This window comes from Lepidochelys kempii, chromosome 18 (assembly GCF_965140285.1).
Source record: "Lepidochelys kempii isolate rLepKem1 chromosome 18, rLepKem1.hap1, whole genome shotgun sequence".
Lineage (NCBI taxonomy): Eukaryota > Metazoa > Chordata > Testudines > Cheloniidae > Lepidochelys > Lepidochelys kempii.
In genome coordinates, this window is record NC_136397.1 from 5,587,861 (window position 1) to 5,608,454 (window position 20,594).

Here is a 20,594-nt window from a genome sequence, read left to right on the forward strand (position 1 = left end):
GCAGTGTGCCCTTGTTGCCAAGAAGGCCAATGGCATTTTGGGATGTATAAGTAGGGGCATAGCGAGCAGATCGAGGGACGTGATCGTCCCCCTCTATTCGACATTGGTGAGGCCTCATCTGGAGTACTGTGTCCAGTTTTGGGCCCCACACTACAAGAAGGATGTGGATAAATTGGAGAGAGTCCAGCGAAGGGCAACAAAAATGATTAGGGGTCTGGAACACATGACTTATGAGGAGAGGCTGAGGGAACTGGGATTGTTTAGTCTATGGAAGAGAAGAATGAGGGGGGATTTGATAGCTGCTTTCAACTATCTGAGAGGTGGTTCCAGAGAGGATGGTTCTAGACTATTCTCAGTGGTAGAAGAGGACAGGACAAGGAGTAATGGTCTCAAGTTGCAGTGGGGGAGGTTTAGGTTGGATATTAGGAAAAACTTTTTCACTCGGAGGGTGGTGAAACACTGGAATGCGTTACCTAGGGAGGTGGTAGAATCTCCTTCCTTAGAAGTTTTTAAGGTCAGGCTTGACAAAGCCCTGGCTGGGATGATTTAATTGGGGATTGATCCTGCTTTGAGCAGGGGGTTGGACTAGATGACCTCCTGAGGTCCCTTCCAAACCTGATTTTCTATGATTCTATGATTGGTCCTGCTTTGAGCAGGGGATTGGACTAGATGACCTCCTGAGGTCCCTTCCAACCCTGATATTCTATGATTCTATGATTTGTTGAATATTTTTCACATAATAAAAAGTGGTCACTGTCTCAAATGACAATTAAGATCCATGCTATACCCTCAGCCCTCCACCTCATGTGCCCTATTATTCAAATATGTGTTGTTATTGACTGATATTGCAAATGTTAAATACATGGATTTCATATATTAGGACTCTGCTGCTTTGATTTTGTCTGCTCCAATTCATGTGAAATACTGCTGATTATGGGAGGGCTGGCAAGGGTGGGATGAAATGCTGATGTTTCAAAATGCTCAACAGTGACAGTGCCATTAGGCAGTTTTGTGTAACTTGTGGTCTAGAGATACAGAAGCCACAAAAACACCTTTTCTGGACCCTAAATCGAGGTTGACCAGAGGGGCTGCCAGACTGCGATGGGGCTACAGGTCACGTGCAGCGGACAAACTCAGAGCAGGGAAGAGCAGATTATCATTGTGAGATGGGGGGATGGATGGACTGGTGTTCTCTGAGCTGGTTGCTGTTGAACTGTGGACGTGGTACACAGGATATCCTGGTCTGGGCAAACTGAAAGCTGGAGGCGGGGGGTGAACATCAGCAGTGCAGCTGTTGTGTGCCCTGCTGTCAGTGGGGGACGGGGTGCAGCAGTCGCAGTCAGCTCCAGCTCAGCTTCTGGGTGAATCTCTGGTACTGCGCCTTGCTCACTTGCAGCCCTTCCCAGGAACCCGCGCCTGAGTGTATGTGAGATGGGAGGCAAAACTGATGGATCAGGAGTCTTCCCTCTGCCTCTTCTGTCTCCATGGCAGGCACTGTGGTTACAGCAAGGCTTTCCAGGATTCAGATGAGGAGAAGATGCACTATCAGAATGGCCAGGGTAGGTAGATGGAGATGTGTCTGGGGTCAGCTGTTCTCTGCCTCTCAGCAGGGGCTGAGTTTTGGGCCAGCTACTTTCTTTGTCCCTCTGGGTATCTGCACCCTTGGGCAGGTCTCGAGAGGTCTGTGTTCTGAAGGGGGAATTTGGCTTTCCCTGGAGTTGGGTGCCAGAGAGCAGGTCCTCACTGACTGGGGCATCTCTCCTCTGTATGTGGCCCTAAGGATTCCTGCCGCCTCTCTGGCTCCCAGGCGGCATTGCTGTTTGCTGTTGGAATGACCTCGCTTTTTATTTCCCCACTGAACTCTAACAGTGAAGTTCCCTGAGTCAAAGTTCTACGTGGACCCACACACGTACGAGGACCCCTGCCAAGCTGTGCACGAGTTCACACGAGAGATCGAGGCCTCAAGGATTAAAATTGAGAAAGTCATTGGGTCCGGTGAGTACCCTGGCTCTGTGCGTTTCACACCCTTAGAACTTCCTTCAGAAACCCATTTCTTCCCATGGGCTATGGTGCTAATGTTTGTGCAGTACTCTGGAGACTCAAGGGACTAAATAAATACAGCTCGTGCTGAGTGTTATGATGATCCTCAGTGAGGGTTTAAGCCATTCCATAGCTTTCTGAGCACAAAAAGCATGTGCAGAATTTTTTAATGTATGAAATGAACCATCCCGAGCCAGATGCTCAGCTGGTGTTAATCGGTGTAGCTCAGCTGCAGCCAATGGAAGGACACCGACTTGCGCCAGCTGAAGTTCTGGCTGTCCATGCACGGGTGTCTCCTATGCTGCTACCTTGAATTCCACCCCCAAAGTACATGTCCGGGCTGAGAAGATGCTGGAGCCATTTCAGCAAAAATGTTGATTTTTTTCTGAAAAGTGATATCTGCTGAGAATAGGGGGTTGGAAGGCAAGCGCACAAGAGAGAGGGTGAGCGAGCCAGCTGTCAGCTGCTGGTGACACCCATGGTATCCAATGGCTGCACAGAGTCTGAGTACCTTGGCAATTGCACAGAACCAGCCAGGATACGAGAGCTCAGAGCTTCCAGGGACCCCAGGCTGGGAGGTGTCAGGAATTCTCACTAAACCAGCCCTCCTCTTGCTTTTCACCTGGCTTTGTACCCACATTGTTTTGAGGGAAGTTGGAAATCCCATAATAGGACGTGCTTAGCACACCTCATCATTGCTATGCAAGCACAAAGGTGGGTAAGAGTCTTTATGCCTCTGAGGCACAGAGCCAGGCAATAATTCCTTATGGTGAGTGTGTGGTAGGAAGTAGAACCCAGGAGTCCTGACTCCCTAAGCACTGGACCATGCTGCATCTTTTTATCAGCTCTAGAAAACAGGCCCCTATCTGTTGGCTCTGGACATCCATTTAGCCTTAGTGGCTGAAGGAGTGCTGATTTGGTGAGCTGCCCGGGAGCTGCAGTGAATTGAAAAGCTGAGCCCTTTCCCTTGTCTTTTCTTGCTTTGCAGGAGAATCTGGGGAAGTGTGTTATGGCCACCTGAATGTGCCAGGGAAGAGGGAGCTTCCCGTGGCCATCAAGGCTTTGAAAGCAGGTTACACGGAGAAGCAGAGACGAGACTTCCTGAGCGAGGCCAGCATCATGGCGCAGTTCGACCACCCCAATGTTATCCACCTGGAGGGTGTGGTCACCAGGAGTACGTGGCTGGGTGCAACAGATTAGAGAGGGCAGTCACATAGTCAGTGCAGGACCACGGGGACAAAGGGGAATCTGATCTCACAGCCAGAGCCCTCAGGAAGTGCTTTCCTCTCCCAAGCCTGGCAGAGACCCCCGTACAATCAGGTCCCCAGGGGCTGGCCAGCTGTTGCACAATGTATATCTCACTAATGGGGCCTTGCACTTTGCTAGCCCCTTTCATCCCCAGGGATCCCCAATAAAACAAACCAAAATGCAAACTCTTCTGTGCCGAGATCCCTCTGTTCACCATCGAAATGCAGCCACCCGTGGGGTGAAATGCGGCAGCTGCGTGACTGACTATTGCAATGCTACCGGAGAGTGTTGGACAGGAATGGAGGCTCCAGTATCCAGTGGGAACTACAGAGGGAATTAGGAAGGTGGGGCACAGAGGGCCAATATGAAATGTGTCCCGAACATGGGGGTAAACATGTCATGGGTGGGAGCTCCCACCAGTTCCCAACAGGCAGGTGCTACATTAGAGACAACTGGTAGGCTTGGCACCCGTTGGCAGGCCTACCAAAGAGACATGTTCCTAGAGGGCCCCTGCTGAAGGGCTGGGTGGGCACTGGCAGGTGGCAATGTGAGGGCGAAGCTTGTCCTGACACTGCCCTCACTATACCTGCTCTGAGGGCTTCATTGTCTGGGGCTGCACATACAGCACCGAATTCTTGGGAGCTGATAATAAAGTGCCTTTGGATTGCCACTCGCCAGGAGGCTCAGAATGAAGTCCTACCATGAGCCGGGGTCTCTGCTGCTAGATTCAGGCTCTGGAGTCTAGGAGCCGGCTCCTCAGCCCAGCAGCGTTCTCTCCTTTTGACATTCCCGATTAGCATCTTGAGAGGGAGACAGCTTGTCACTCGCAGGACTGGTGCTCTTCCCCTTTCCCTTCTAATGTCATTAGCGAAATGAAGTGTTTATTCCTGGCTGCAGCTCAAACCACTGGTGGGAGAATGCTGTTAGTTGGGGCTTTTCCAACCATTCATTTGAGGGAGGTGAAATGGGATGCCTGACAGGGTCCTTTGTAACATCACATGTGGTGGCTCCCCTCACTCCACTCCGCTCTGCACCCCAATGCCAGAGATCGGGGTTATTGGATTAGGAGAAGCACTACCCATTAGCCTTCATTTTAAAGGCCGTATCTTATTGAATTGTAATGTAATGTGAAGTCTTAGTTTTAAAAGGCACATTGAAATGCAAAGCATTATGGTAATGGGATGCAAATTTCATTTAGACAATGAAACTGACTTAACAACAACAATGGCACCTGTAGAGAGACTGCGAGGTGGATGCGTGAATGCGAGTAGGATGCGTTCGTGCGAGTAGGATGCATAAGTGTGAGTAGGATGTGTGTGTGCGAGTAGGATGTGTGAGTGTGAGTTGGATGCATTCATGCGAGTAGGATGCTTTCGTGCGAGTAGGATGTGTGAGTGCGAGTTGGATGTGTGAATCCGAGTAGGATGTGTTAGTGCTATATTCACACACTGGTGTGGTTCACATGCGTCATCAGAATGGGACCTCACCACCTCTTTGCAGGGCTGTGGGAACAGCTTGGTTGTCCCTGTGACCCTGGATTTGCTTCCCTCCCTGCACTGGGCAGGCACCAGGGCTCCCAGAGGAAGGTGACTTTTCTATTAACTTGACCTCTCTTGTCTCCTGCAGGCAAATTAGTAATGATTGTAACCGAATACATGGAGAATGGCTCACTAGATTCCTTTCTCCAGGTAATCAGCTCCTCTGTATTTTTATTCATTGCACATTCCTCAGGGCTGAGTGGCTGATGAGGGAGAAGAACAGGCTGATCCACACACTGCAGTCTCATGACCACGGTGACCGCTGAGTAAAAGCTGCAGGCACTGAGGGAACACTAGCTCCAAGGCATCTGCACTGGCTCTCACAAGGAGCATCCGAGTGCAAGAGGCAGGACATCCTAGTGCACAGGATCATCTGCCAGAGCTGTGTAGTGGGAAGAGTGGAGGGTTGAAGGTTGGAGGTGACCGGAGTAAAACCTGTCCTTCATTTCCGCTGACCTGGCTAGGTTTGCACTGGGAGGTGTCTGGGTTTGGAGCCCAAGTGTGGGGGCATTACAGATTGCAACAGATGAGCTGAATGAGTGTAGCTTAACGAGGACAGGGTTCTGGTTCTACAATCATAGAATCTCAGGGTTGGAAGGGACCTCAGGAGGTCATCTAGTCCAACCCTCTGCTCAAAGCAGGACCAATCCCCAATTTTTGCCCCAGATCCCTAAATGGCCCCCTCAAGGATTGAACTCACAACCCTGGGTTTATCAGGCCAATGCTCAAACCACTGAGCTATCCCTCCCTTCAAGGTCAGCGAGGTCCAAGTCACCATGCAGAATCAGTGTTTGTCAGGTGCCCGGCGAGAGGTCAGGAATAATATCAGGGATGTTTTCTCTCCAGAAACATGACGGGCAGTTCACCCTCATCCAGCTGGTGGGCATGCTGAGGGGCATTGGCGCCGGCATGAGATACCTCTCCGATTTGGGCTACGTGCACCGGGACCTGGCCGCCCGTAACGTTCTTGTTAACAGCAACTTGGTCTGCAAGGTGTCCGACTTCGGCCTGTCGAGAATCCTCGAGGATGACCCGGACGCTGCGTACACCACCACGGTACATTCTGCGCTTTCCTTGCCTTTTTCTCTGGGCTGATTCATAAAGAGCAGCAGGCATTCCATGCACTCTTCAGGGAGAGAAATCAGACAGTCTGAAGCAAGGAATGAAGGCTGGGAAGCTCAGCCTGATCTCCACCCTCTTGTGCTGGTGCCATGAAATATGGACCCCTTTAGACCATTATAAATTATCTGACAATTCATCACATAATACAAACTCGTTTCTTATGCAGCCGTTCATGGAGGGAGTTGCAGCACAGTGGGAGCTGGCACCTTCCCCAGCCTCCTCTCAAAGACAGTCCACACACTGTGCAGAGTCCCAAATCACCCTCTTCTGGGGCGTGGGAGGGGCCAGATTAATCCTCCTCCCACCTGGTCCCACCCTCAGTTCAGACCCTAGCTCCTCTCTCCTTCCATCTCCCATGTAACTGGGTGAGGTAACAACTCCTCTGTCTCGGAGTTTCACACAAATGCCACCACACTATTCCATGCATACAGTCTCAGGCTTGGCCTCATGTTTTAATCTCAGTGAGATCAACAGAACAAGCTGAGTTTGAAGTAGATTGGTTCAGTAGTTTAAAAATGGTTTAAAGTTATTGAGTCCCACTGCTGGCTGGAGCAAAGGATTTCTTATTTTAGGAAGAGCTAACCCCTAGATTTAGGTAAACTAATGTTTTGGTTATAGAAGATTCTTGTGACCTTTTTTTGAGGTGCTCTCACCCCTCCATTATATGCTGCAGGCCTTTGACATTCCGCCGGGGCAAAGCACCGGGGCTAGAGACGTGCCTTTTGCTTGTCCCATAAAATTCTGTTGCGGTTTGGCTGAGACAGAAACATAAAAATCATCATTTCCGTTCTCTGGCCTGCATGGCTTCGTGAAATGTTGGCAGCTTGCCAGAATAAACAGTCTAAGGACAAGCCCCAGCCCGAGGAGCTGCCAGAGCAGCAGGAGTGCTGGGAATGAGGCCGAGAGCTGGACAAGGCTCCCACCCAGACCACATTCCTTCCCAGACCTGGCACATAGGGTAGGAGCCCATCCCCCACTCTAGGGGCACCACATGGGGCAGGAGCCTATTGCTTCTTGGCATGGGAGGGGGGAGAGAGCCCACCCCATTCCCCTCTGAGCTAGCACCCTTCTCCTCATATAGCAGGTACAGCAGGTAATGTGGTCTAAGTATGTGTTACAATCATGGAAGTTCAGGGTTCAAATCCTCCTGGTGATGCCTGATGGGATGGCTGGGTGACACAATTATACATCACAGAATTTGGTTTTTCTTTTAAAGAAAATCTTGAAATTACAAACAAAAACTGTGTTAAACAAACATACATTAGACTAGAGAGACAAGGTGGATGAGGTAACATCTTGTATTGGACCAGCACAAGTCAGTCACTTTGTGTCTCTAATATCCTGGGGCCAACACAGCTACAACAACACTGCACACATAATTTAGATCAGGGGTGCTCAACCAGGAGCACATCTACCCTTGGGGGTTTGCAGAGATCTTCCAGGGGGTACATTGGGGGGAGGGATAGCTCAGTGATTTGAGCTTTGGCCTGCTAAACCCAGGGTTGTGAGTTCAGCCCTTGAAGGGGCCATTTAGGGATCTGGGGCAAAAATTGGGGATTGGTCCTGCTTTGAGCAGGGAGTGGGACTAGATGACCTCCTGAGGTCCCTTCCAATCCTGATATTCTATGATCAGCTCATCTAGATATTTGCCTAGTTTTACAACAGGCTTCATAAAAAGCACTAGCAAAGTCAGTACAAACTAAACGTTCATACGGCTCTGTATGCTATACCCTGACGTGTACGTACAATATTTATACTCCAATTGATTTATTTTATAATTATATGGTAAAAATGAGAAAGTAGCAATTTATCAGTACTAGCGTGGCTGTGCTACCTTGGTATTTTTATGTCTGATTTTGTAAGCAAGTTGTTTTTAAACGAGGCGAAACTTGGGGGTAGGCAAGACAAATCAGACTCCTGAAAGGGGTAAAGTAGTCTGGAAAGGTTAAGAGCCACTGATTTAGATTACAAAGTCAAGCACGCAAGAATTAGGAAATGTCAAATTTACAGTTGTCTACACAACATCAATTTGACCCCCATTTCCATACGTAATCCACTGGTCAGTGCCAGTCTGTGTCATGTGTCCCCTCTGAGCCCACTCCCCATGGGGCATAGGTCTGGTACAGCTCTCCATTACAAACCCTAGCTATTTAGCTCATGTTTTCAGCTCTGGAGGGTTTCCTGCTCCAGTCCCTGAAGTGTTGGCCAAAGCGATGATTTGTATTCTGATACAGTCTGTAGGAACATGGTCACATACTATATTTTCCATGGGACCCTGCCTCATTCAGTGCACAGAAGGGACACACAAAGATGTAGAATTAAGGCCACATGTGTAACTGTAATGCTGACATTTCTCAACCTTTGAGTGCTCAACTTTGCAATCTAAACAGCGTTCTATTAACATAGATTGCATGTGTGTGTGTCTGGTCTTTCACGTCTTACCTAAATCCACCCAACGGGGAAGTAAGAGGGAGAGTGAGAAGCCATGGATCTCTGTGGTTGGCTGCTCATTCCCCTGGGGTAAACATGCTGTTAAGAAAGTTAAACAGTCCTATAACCAAGTGGCAGTGTTTGGCCAGCTTGTTGGGGAGAAGACCCAATCCCAGTTTGACCCCCTGGAGTTTTGGGGTGGCCAAAGGGCACGGACCGCATAAACCTTCCCACATGTGGCCTGCGAGTGCTATCGATCACCCCCGACCTAAGGGAGGGTGTGAAACTGGAAGGGCCTGGTGTAACTCCAACCAAGGAATGGGAGAGATGCAGTGGCATCCATGGGAATGTTGGTGGCTTTGAACTTCCCCAGGTCACCGGCTAAAGTGACCCCGCTCAGTTCGATCTCGAAGTGGGGAGAGATGTGACGAAGTGGGACTGTTCTTAATGTTTCCTCTGAATGGTGTGGGGGTGCCTCAGTTTCCCCTAGGCAGTTTTTAAGTACCTAGGTGGTGGGGTAAGGGTGTATGATCATTGCAGAGCCCTAGAGGGCAGGTGTGTGCAGGAGTCTGGACACAGAGAATGGCCAACACCCTGTTTCCTGGCAACTGATGGTCTGGGCCCTTCCTCCCTGCGAGGTGAGAGCTAAAGGGTTGGAGAACAAAGGAATCCGGTGACCTCCTGGCCCAGGACAGGGACAAAGCCCAGGGGAGGAGGGGCTGGAGGGAGTTTCAGTTTGGGGCTGGCTGGAGACATGGAGTGAAGGGCAGACCTGGTTGTCTGGCTCACTGCCCCCCAAAATGGACCCAGTTGAGGGGTCCAGTTCTCTGTACCTACAAGCTCTGTTTTAGACCATGTTCCTGTTGTCTAATAAACCTCTGTTTTACTGGCTGGCTAAGAGTCATGTCTGACTGCGAAGTTGGGGGGCAGGACCCCCTGGCTTCCCCAGAAGCCCCGCCTGAGCGGACGCACTGTGGGAAGCACACGGAGGGGCAGAGAATACTGAATGCTCCGAGGTCAGACCCAGGAAGATGGAAGCTGTGTGAGCTTTTTGCCTTGAAGACAGTCTGCTCACAAAGAGGAGACTTCCCCAGAGTCCTGACTGGCTTCATGGGGAGCAGTTCCAGAGCATCACCCAGGGACTCCGTGACAACTGGTGGCAGAGGTGGGATGTACTGCACCCCACGGATGGCGCTTCCTGCAGTAAGTGACTGGGGAGCAGTAAAACGAAGGGGGATTGACGAGGACCAGGTGTGCTGAAGGCTCAGAGAGGAGCGGTTTCGGGGGGCGGTTAACCCCTGGGAGTGTGTGACCAGCGAGAAGGACTGTGCAGTAATGGGGTCCCCCTGGGGACTGCAATGAGCAGTCTCAGGGGCGGAGGAGCCTGCGGCTTGGCCCTGGGAGAGAGAAGGACTTTTGCAGTAACAGGGTTCCCCTGGGGATTGCAGCGAGCAGTCCAAGGGGCGGAGGAGTCTGCCGCTCAACCCTGGCAAAGAGGTGGTGACCTCGAGAAGGGCTGGCACACTAGGTGTTCACCCTGGAAACCATGGGAAGCTGAGAGCACGCAGGCCTGTGAGTTCACAACAACTCGGGAAGAGCAGAGTGATGGCCTGTCACCATCTCCTTAAGAAGGACATTGTAACCCTGTGCAGAAAGGAAGCGTTGAGCATTGGAAAGTTCACCAAAGCCCAGTTAATCGTGCAGCTGGAGGAGGATGACGGCTCTAAGGAACAGATTCCTCACCCCAAATGGGGCTATAGCAGGATCTGTGAGCAGCTGGAGTGGGAGCCAGGCATCTCCAAGACTCCTGTCCCCGACCAGACGGGGGTCTTCACGATCGGGTTCCCCATCCGGGGATCGGAGACAGACGGGATTGGAGCTGAGTCTGAGAGAGCAAGAGGACGGTGAGAGACAGCGAGAGCCCGAGAAAGAGCTGCAGAAGCAGCAGCAGCATGAACTGGCGGTGGGGGAGTGGAGAGGCCTAGGGGACCTCCCCGGGGTGAGTGGGGATAGACCCCAGGGGGCCAGTTCCACAGGGAACCTCGAGACTAAATTGCTGCCCCTGGTTAAGGAGCAGGGGGATGTGGATGCCCACCACACTGCCTTTGAGCAGGCTGGAGATTTGAACCAGGGGGACCCTGTGGAAAAGCCACGGTGTCTAGCTCCCTTGCTGGGTCCCAAGGCCATAGACTCCGTCAGCCAGATGGGTGGGGAGGTGGACAGGCTCCCACTCCTGACCCCAACCTATATGTCTGTGTGGAGTCTCCTGGGGTTGGGCCCCTCGGACCTCCAGTGGAAGCGGAAGGTGATGGTCAATGGGGAGACATTCCTGGGGTGGCGAGACCCTGGGACAGAGAAAACTGTTGTCAGCCCCTGGGTGGTGCAGCCTCAGATGCTGAGGGGCTGTGTGAGCTGGGTGAGGGTCCCAGGGATGAAGCCCCTCGCCCTGCCTATGGCCCAGATCCCTGTGCAGACCCAGGAGGAGTGGGGCTGGCTGGCCGTTGGGGTTCTCCAGGATATCAGCTGTGAGACCCTGTTGTGGGGTGACTGTGTCTCTTTGGGACAGGATCCAGGCCCTGCTCCTGTAACGGTCAAGGGTTTGAATTTGAATCCAGGGAACAAATTGGTGGAGAGGGAAATGGCCAGTGAAAATGCAGATGACCTGGCTGGCAGCAGGGAGGAGCTGCTAGACTCAGGCTACCTGCCTGCCTGTAACCAGACCCCTGGGGCTCTCCGCCCCCCTTGCACACCGAAGAGGGGGCTCACGCTGGCTCTGATGCCGTGAGGAAAGCAGCGAGCTCGCTGCCTACCCCTACTGGGACAGCAACGGCAGCGCTGAGCACAGTGGGAGCTGAGACCACAGCTGAGTGGGGGGAGACACAGGCAGGGCAGGGGATCTGTTGGGAGTGGCAAGGTGCTTGGTAAGGAAAGTTTGGATGAGCCTAGGCAGCCTTGTGAGCTGATGGCTGTGTCTAGTCAGCAGGGTGGGAAGGCGAGGAGAGTGGAAGATGAGTGTCCCTGGACCTTACCTATTACCTGGGTGGAGAATTGTGACAGTGAAGGAAATGTGCCTGTGTCTGTCAGGGGTACTGACTTGCCTATGGAGGGAGCTACCCTAATCTCCAAGCAGTTGTCTGTGACCAAGGGGAATGAGATCCCAAGCTGTGTGTCTGGTAAAGGAGAAAGTGTGTCCAGCTCTTCTTTGTCTGTGGAGTAGACAGAAGGGGCCTTTCAGCCTGTGACGGTTGAGGGTAGTGCAGTTGTCTCAGAGCTGGTTCTGGATTCAGCTAAAGCCCAGGAAGGGAAGGGTCCTAAGTTTGTATCTGCTTGGGAGAATGGCCCTGTAACTAGGTCGCATCCAATTAGTGTCTATGTAAAATCCCAGAGACCAGACAATTCTGGTGCTTGTATTTTGCCTGTTGCTAGTGTGTTGTTGGGAAAGGGTGTAGCAACTCTGTCTAAATCAGGGTGAGATCATAGCCGGGGCACAAGGAGAGCATGAAGGTGATTTGATTGTGTTACCTGCTGAGGGTGTTGAAACCTGTAGCAAGGAAAAGATTCCTGAACTTGTGTGTGGCAAAGGGAAGGAGAAGGCTTCTGACCTTTTATCTAGGAAGTCTGCAAGTTTGCCTGAAAGGGGATTGTGTAGGAATCCGCCGGATGGGCCAGAGGTAATTTTGGATGTAAGGGAGACCCAGAAAGAGTCTGTTGTTGCTCAGCAAAGTGTTCCTCTAGAGCAAGCCCTAGGTAAAGAGGGTAAGAGCAGAATTTCTGTGAGGGGTGAATTGTTGCATAGGAAAGCCCAAAGGAAAGGAAACCTCATGGAGTCTTTGCAAGCAGCTTACTGCAACTGAAGGGTGTGAAAGTGATTTAATCAAGTTTCAGAGTAACAGCCGTGTTAGTCTGTATTCGCAAAAAGAAAAGGAGTACTTGTGGCACCTTAGAGACTAACCAATTTATTTGAGCATGAGCTTTTGTGAGCTGAGCTGTAGCTCACGAAAGCTCATGCTCAAATAAATTGGTTAGTCTCTAAGGTGCCACAAGTACTCCTTTTCTTTTTGATTTAATCAAGAAAGTTTCAGTTTCTAACAGCCAGAAATTTTCTGTTGTGAATGAAGCCACTGACTTTCCTGTTGAAAGATCCAGTGTGGATAGCTTTGAGAAGGTCTCAGATGGAGTGAAAGCTGTTAAGAAAGTTAAACAGTCCTATAACCAAGTGGCAGTGTTTGGCCAGCTTGTTGTTCAATCCCAGTTTGACCCCCTGGGGTTTTGGGGTGGCCAAAGGGCAGGCCGCATAAACCTTCCCACATGTGGCCTGCGAGTGCTATCGATCACCCCCTGAAACTGGAAGGGCCTGGTGTAACTCCAACCAAGGAATGGGAGAGATGCTGGGGCATCCATGGGAACTTTGGTGGCTTTGAACTTCCCCAGGTCACCGGCTAAAGTGACCCCGCTCAGTTCGATCTCGAAGGGGGGAGAGATGTGACGAAGTGGGACTGTTCTTAATGTTTCCTCTGAATAGTGTGGGGGTGCCTCAGTTTCCCCTAGGCAGTTCTTAAGTATCTAGGTGGTGGGATAAGGGTGTATGATCATTGCAGAGTCCTAGAGGGCAGGTGTGTGCAGGAGTCTGGACACAGAGAATGGCCAACACCCTGTTTCCTGGCAACTGATGGCCTGGGCCCTTCCCCCTTGCGAGGTGAGAGCTAAAGGGTTGGAGAACAAAGGAATCCGGTGACCTCCTGGCGCAGGACAGGGACAAAGCCCAGGGGAGGAGGGGATGGAAGGAGTTTCAGTTTGGGGCTGGCTGGAGTCATGGAGTGAAGGGCAGACCTGGTTGTCTGGCTCACTGCCCCCCAAAATGGACCCAGTTGAGGGGTCCGGTTCTCTGTACCTACAAGCTCTGTTTTAGACCATGTTCCTGTCGTCTAATAAACCGCTGTTTTACTGGCTTGCTGAGAGTCACGTCTGACTGCGAAGTTGGGGTGCAGGACCCTCTGCCTTCCCCAGGAGCCCCGCCTGAGTGGACTCGCTGTGGGAAGCGCATAGAGGGGCAGAGGATGCTGAATGCTCCGAGGTCAGACCCAGGAAGGTGGAAGCTGTGAGAGCTTTGTGTCCTGAAGACAGGCTGCTCACAGAAAGGAGACTGCCCCAGAGTCCTGACTGGCTTCATGGGGAGCAGTTCCAGAGCATCGCACAGGGACTCCGTGACACATGCATCTTCCAATGACTAATAATTTCTGGGCTTGTTCTCCCTGCCGGGCTTGCATGCGGGACACCCTGCAGCACCGCACCAGACACCTTCAGGGCAGAGGCTGCGTTCCTCAGTGAGGTGTAGGGAGAAGGGGCCCAGATTCTAGGCTTTGGGGAGTCTAAACATTAGACTGCTCTCTGCCTGATTGTCTTCCTTATATCCAGCTCTGTGGGACACCTGCTGGTGGAAGCCTTCCAGCAGCCAGGCTAAATTCTTGGTGCTTTCAGGTTCAGTCCTGCGTGCAAGCAAAACTCTCGGTACTCGGCCTTGGTGACACCATGAGATTATCCTGGTAGGGCTGGGATGTGTCACATGACACAAGCCCTGAGCTGGTCATTGGCCCTTGTCAATCCTGCTCCAGTTTCCAGATCTACCACCTGTCCCATGCCCTTGCTTTGAATATATTTGGGGCACTCTAGGGTAGACTAGGGCAAGCTTTACCCAACGTGGGCATTTGCCACTGAGAGAGTCACTAGATGAGGGTTTCCAGATGTTCTGGGCAGACAACTTCATTCAGCTTTGCTTCAGTGGGTGCTAGCGATGGGTGTACATCCGGTCTCGAGCCTGATGCAGGGGCAAGAAATGGTATTTAAAATTCAGCCTCTTTACCAAGGTTTGGGTCAGGTCATATTTGAAATGAACGCATTTGCTCAGCATCAGCGCCTGCCCAGAGTCTGGCGTTAGAAGCCAATCCTGTGTTCTCATGCTGCCATTACTAACTGTTCCAGAGTTACCCCTGCGACAGGATGGCAGGGCTGCATCTGCACTGGCAAAGCCAGGACTCCTCACTCACCCTGGGAATGCGCCCACGTAGCCAGGCTAGGGCTCAGCGTGTCTTCTGGCTAACCCTGTTCTGAGCTGGGGTAGCTGACACAGTGATGGAAGTGCCTGACCCCTGCCTACACTATTGCTACCAGTAGTGAATTACGGGTCCCACTTTGCCAGTGTAGACAAGGCCCAGGAGAGAACGGAGCTGCTAACAATTCATGGGAGGGAGGAGGAACCGTATGACCTTCCCAGTTAGATGAGCTCTCTGACCCAGTGAAAGGAAGGGAGATTTACATTCAGGCCCTGCAGTGTTGCTGATGCTGGTCACCGAACCAGAAAGCCATGTCATGTTCTGAGGGGGTGAGTGGGGAGCTGCCTGTTCTAAGCTCAGTCTCTATAGCCCCACCAGCAACGTTACACTGGGAAAGGCCCTGCCCGGGGTCCACTGGTTCTTAGGGCTGCTATAAGTCTAGCTAATTGTAAGCGGGGGAACTGTCCCGCTATTGTGGGGAACTTTCCTGGCTTCTGCACGACCCCGGTGAAGTGGGCTAGCAAAAGGATCTGACTCCTCGCTCCCACTTCCTTTGCCCAGAGGCCTCCCTGCCCTTGAGGACTACCCTTCCCCTCTCCTGTCTGGCAGAGTCCTCGTAACCCCAACAAGGCTGGGCCCAGGATTCCTGGGGGCCTTGATCCCCAACCCTGCTGTGGTCACCTAGGACAGGGGCTAGGGTGTCCCCACTCCGGGGTACTCTCTCTGCACTGGGCACTTCTCTGACCCACTGACCATTGCATACAAGTTAAAGCAAATGCAAGTTATTTAATCAACAATTAATTTTTAAAAGAATAAGGAAAAATGGGAAAGGTTAAAGGAAACACATCACTCCGCTCTGTGACAGGGAACATCACAAACAGTGTCCCTGGAACGTCAGGGCAGTTCACAGTCTGTTCCTTGTAAGTCCCAGGCCTCCTTCTCCGGCCCTGGCTGTGCTGTAGGGATGCTGTGGGTTGGACACTTGCTCTGGTGGTGGCTACACGCTCTCAGGCTCTAGGTGGTAGGACCCTTCTTCCCAGTGTCACCTCCGCCCTGTCGGGGTTACGATCCAAGCCTGGCCTGCAGAGCCTCTTGGCTGAGGTGTCTCCCTGTGCTGGGCCCGCTCCCCAGGGTCCCCCTCACTCTCCCCAGCTGCTCACCGCACCCGGCTCCGGACTGCTCCAGCCCCAGCTCCACCACTTTGTCTCAGCACTGCTGCCGCTCTGCCTCCAGCTCCCTGGGCTGCTTCTTTGGCCCCTCTGGCTCTGGTTGCTGCAGCTCTGCTCCCAGGACAGGTCTGCTCTGCAGGCTGCTTCTGTGACTCTGCTCCCAGCCCTGACTTGCTTTGTGGGCTGCTTTTCTGGCCCCTCTGGCTCTGGTTGCTGCAGCTGTGCTCCCAGGGCAAGTCTGCTCTCCCTGGGCTGTGCCTCTGGCTTTGGGACTGCAGCTCTGCTCCCAGGACAGGGTCTGCTCTCTCTGGATCTGGCACAACTCTGCTCCCCAGTTTAGCTTGGGCCCTGCTTTCTCCTTAGCTCGGCCCCCCTCTGTCTGACCCAGGCAATTCTAGCTCACACGGAGGAGGGGACCTCCCTGGCCTCCTGACTCCCTGATTAGCCTGCCCGCCCTGTCATTCAGGCTGACCTGGAGCATTGGCCTCTCCCCATTGTTCCTGGGGACTGTCAGTCTCAGGGTTCTGATTCCCCATCGACCCTTCCCCTTTGAGTACTGGGAGCTAGCAACTAAAACACCCCCACTGAATGTTAGTAAGGGGGCAACAGTCCCCTTACATAATGCTGTGTGTACCTAGTGGCTGCGGGTTGGACCCTCAGCACTGACAGGGCTTGGGGCCTGTTTGTTTGGTCTCAAAGAATGGAGGGAACTAGGCTAAGCAAGACCAGGCCTGGGAGCTTTTTGCTGGGAGACCCGGGAGACTCCATGGTGTTTGAAAGCACAAAAGGTTCAGAGTCGGTGGGTCTCTGTAACAGACTGGGCGTGCTGGCGGTCCCGGAGATGCCAATGGCAGGTTCCAGGCTGATGCAAGTGGACACTCCCAATGCATGCCTGACCCCAGCTCCTGCTCAGGGCAGTGAGGCCCAGCTCCAGCTCTCCGCAATAACTGCGGAATGGCCTTGCTGCCCAGGTGCCAGCTCTTTGCCCTGGGTGGAGCCTGTCATGGACGGTTACCCTGTGTTCTGTGTTTCAGGGGGGGAAGATCCCCATCCGCTGGACGGCCCCCGAGGCCATCGCGTACCGCACGTTCTCCTCAGCCAGCGACGTGTGGAGCTACGGCGTCGTCATGTGGGAGGTGTTGGCCTATGGGGAGCGGCCCTACTGGAACATGACCAACCGTGATGTAAGGGAGCGTCATCCTGCCTCCGGCTGGGCTGGTATCAGGCCGGTTCCCTCCCTCCCTCTGCTAGGGGCGGCACCTCATGTTAATGGAGAGGTCATGAGGGCTCACGGCGGCAAGTTACTGGGTGTCCCCGCCCCGCCGCGTGTGACTCGGTGTCCCTGCCCCGCCATGTGTGACTGGGTGTCCCCGCCCCGCCGCATGTGACTAGGTGTCTCTGCCCTGCTGCTTGTGACTGGGTGTCCCTTCCCCGCCGCGTGTGACTGGGTGTCCCCGCCGCGTGTGACTGGGGGTCCCCACCGCGTGTGACTGGGGGTCCCCGCCCCGCCGCATGTGACTAGGTGTCTCTGCCCTGCTGCTTGTGACTGGGTGTCCCCTCCCCGCTGCGTGTGACTGGGTGTCCCCTCCCCGCTGCGTGTGACTGGGTGCCCCCGCCGCGTGTGACTGGGGGTTCCCACCCCGCTGCGTCTGACTGGGTGTCCCCTCCCCGCTGCGTGTGACTGGGTGTCCCTGCCCCACCGCGTGTGACTGGGTGCCCCCGCCCCGCCGCATGTGACTGGGTGTCCCCGCCCCGCCGTGTGTGACAGGGTGTCCCCGCCCCGCTGCATGTGACTGGGTGTCCTCGCCCCGCTGCTTGTGACTGGGTGACCCCGCCCCGCTGTGTGTGACTGGGTGTCCCCGCCCCGCTGTGTGTGACTGGGTGTCCCCGCCCCGCTGTGTGTGACTGGGTGTCCCTGCCCCGCTGCGTGTGACAGGGTGTCCCCGCCCCACTGCTTGTTACGGGGTGTCACCACTGCATGTTATATATGTGCTTTAGGTGAGGTTGTGTTAGGGGGTTGCCGAGATGGAAAAGACAAAGGAAGGGAGGGGTTGGAGAGTGGGAGGGGGTTGGCGCAAAGAGCCAGTCAGCCCAAGGGATGGTGTGTTCAGCGTGAGACCTCCAGAGAACAGGGGCCTGCTACCACCGGTGGCCATTGGTTGCTGCTTGAGCTGCTGCTGCAGCTGCTCTGCGAGTTCAGTCTGTGGCTGGCTACGCAGAGCTTTGGAGCAAAGAGCCAGGCCCTCACAGAGTGCGCTCTGGGAGGGCTTTGTGCTCACCCCGAGCAAACCTATCTTTCAGGTCATTAATTCAGTGGAGGAGGGCTACCGCCTGCCTGCTCCCATGGGCTGCCCTACAGCCCTGCACCAGCTCATGCTGGACTGCTGGCAGAAGGATCGCAGTGAGCGGCCACGCTTCTCCCAGATCGTCAGCATCCTGGACAAGCTCATCCGCAACCCTGAGCATCTCAAGTGCACAGCCACAGTGAACCGGTAAGGCCTGCCACAGCCATGGTGAACCGGCAGGGCCTGCCACAGCCATGGTGAACCGGCAGGGCCAGCCACAGCCCGGCTAACTGATAAGACCGGCCAAAGCCATGGTGAACCGGTAAGGCCACCCACAGCCATGGTGAACCAGTAGGGCCAGCAACGGCCACGGCAAACTGGTGGTGAACCATTAAGGACAGCCACAGCCATGGTGAACCAGTAGGGCCAGCCAAGGCAAACTGGTAAGACCAGCCAGAGCCATGGTGAACCAGTGGGGCCAGACACAGCCACAGTAACCTGGTAGGGCCAGCCACAGCACCAGCCAGTGCATCATAGCCACAGTGAATTGGAGAGAGACTCTTGCCCGATATGGCAACAATGGCTTCTCATTGACTAACATTGGCCACTTTATGCCTGTTTGCTGGCTACAGCCTCACACCAAGCCAGAGCGGACAGTGAGCTAGTTCACTGCCACAGTGAGACAGTCAGAGACCGAGCCAAGCCCAGGCTCTGAGCTGGCACCGGCCACATCAGGCACTCACATACCACAGTGATGGGCAACACAATGGATGGATCAGAGCCACAGAGACCTACTTAAAGCCTCCATCCAAGCTAAAGCTTATGGCTAACACAGTCCAGGCCATAACTATAATGAGCCACACTAGCCTCCTAGCCTGGTGCTTATGGCTTCAGCACGGTCCTGGCCGCAGGCCTGGCTAACACCAGCCTGGAAAAGATGTCTCTTGAAAATAGGCTCAGCCGTGAGTGGAGCAGCTGCATTTCACACACTTGGATTCACATGCCCAGCCCATCTCCACACAAAGCTCAGTTGTACACACAAAATACACACGGGCACCGAAGTGCATACACAATACTAGGCCCTGGCAATGTGGATAACCCTCCAGTAACCCTCTCTTTGGCTCTGCCTGACCAGAGAGGGCCCCAGCCCTCTTACCCCTGACCTTCACTTCTTGTGGAAACACAAGCCGTGGGGAGCGGTAATTGTGCAATGATAGAATAATGCTGGGGTGTCAGACTGCCATCCCCAGCTGCACAGCCTGGGCTATGGCTGCTTTCTTGGTACCTTGACTCCACTCGCTGATCCGCCCCTTAGCGCTAAGTTTATGCCTTTTCTCTTGTCTTCTAGGTTCACCCAAACTCCCTTTGACAGAGGTTTCTTTGATTTCACGAGCCGTTTCACCGTGGAGGACTGGCTGGATTCCATCAAACTGGGGCGCTATCGGGAGAACTTCGCGGTGGCGGGGTATTCCTCGTTGGGGATGGTGATGCGGATGAACATCGAGTGAGTATGAAGGGGGAGAAGTGACTGATGTAGGGGATGGCACCACTGGTCACCCCATCACCTTCTGCTGCCCTCCTACCTTGGGCTCTGTAGATCTTACAAGCTAAGCAGTGTTAGGCCTACTTAGCACCTGGAGGGGAGAAAATCCAGATACTGAAGGAAGTGGAGTTGGTGCGTCTCTCCTTGGTGCTCTTCTTTATGAGTCAGTCCTGAGCCAATGCCCCCAGGTGATGCTGAGCTCTGTGTGTTTGTGTGTGTGTGCACATGCATAGGGCTGTGTGTGTTTGTGCATGCGTGTGCATACGGCTCTGTGTGGTGTGACGCAGCAGGGAGGGGGGAGTTTTGACCTGGGAATGTGGCAGGGGAGTCTCCCTGGGGATGGGACACCTGAGGGCCTGTAACCTGAGCCAGGAGGGGGAGTTAACACCTCTGCCTGGGAATGTAGACAGAGGCTGCAAGAGAGAGCCTGCTAGGGGGGTTTAGTTTTCAGTTTGGGGCTGGGTGGTGGAACGCAGGGAACCCCAGGGCTGGGGTCTAAGGTCCCTGCTCCCCCAGAAGGACTTGACTGAGGGGTCCTGGTGGTACCCACAAGCTCTGTTTTAGACTGTGTTCCTATTGTCCAATAAACCTTCCGTTTTACTGGCTGGCTGAGAGTCACAGTGAATCCCAGGAACAGGGGTGCAGGCCTCGGACTCCCCCACACTCTGTGACAACTTCTCTCCCCCTTTCGAGACTGATCTGAGCGGGGTCACTCTGACCAGTGACCTGGGAAAGTTCAGGGCCCCCTCTCCGGGACAGCGCATCCGCTATCATGTTGGCACTTCCCTTCACATGGACCACGTCCATGTCATAATCCTGCAGGAGCAGGCTCCACCTCAGGAGTTTGGCATTGGCTCCTTTCATCTGGTGCAGCCAGGTCAGGGGAGAGTGGTTGGTGTACACGGTGAAGTGTCGCCTGAAGAGATATGGCTCTAGTTTCTTGAGGGCCCACACCATGGCCATGCACTCCTTCTCGATGGCCGCGTAGTGTTGCTCCCGGGATAGCAACTTCTTGCTCAGGTACATGATGGGGTGTCTCTCCCCCTTTTCATCCTCCTGCATTAACACCGCCCCCAGTCCCATGTCTGAGGTGTCGGTGAACGCCATAAAGGGCTTGTCAAAGTCTGGGTTTGCCAGAACTGGGCCACTGACCAGAGCCTCCTGCAGTG

At 53.7% G+C, this 20,594-nt stretch overlaps 1 protein-coding gene across 1 annotated transcript in view; it reads left to right on the top strand.

The window, feature by feature from the left end:
* The window catches only part of EPHA8 (EPH receptor A8), a 101,032-nt gene that overhangs the window by 72,501 nt on the left and 7,937 nt on the right, over nucleotides 1-20,594 (top strand). The window contains exons 8-15 of the mRNA XM_073316605.1: nucleotides 1,492-1,559; nucleotides 1,870-1,995; nucleotides 3,029-3,214; nucleotides 4,915-4,976; nucleotides 5,673-5,882; nucleotides 16,632-16,781; nucleotides 17,899-18,089; nucleotides 19,231-19,386. Of these exons, the coding sequence (XP_073172706.1) occupies nucleotides 1,492-1,559; nucleotides 1,870-1,995; nucleotides 3,029-3,214; nucleotides 4,915-4,976; nucleotides 5,673-5,882; nucleotides 16,632-16,781; nucleotides 17,899-18,089; nucleotides 19,231-19,386 (1,149 nt within the window). The remainder of the gene's footprint in view (nucleotides 1-1,491; nucleotides 1,560-1,869; nucleotides 1,996-3,028; nucleotides 3,215-4,914; nucleotides 4,977-5,672; nucleotides 5,883-16,631; nucleotides 16,782-17,898; nucleotides 18,090-19,230; nucleotides 19,387-20,594) is intronic.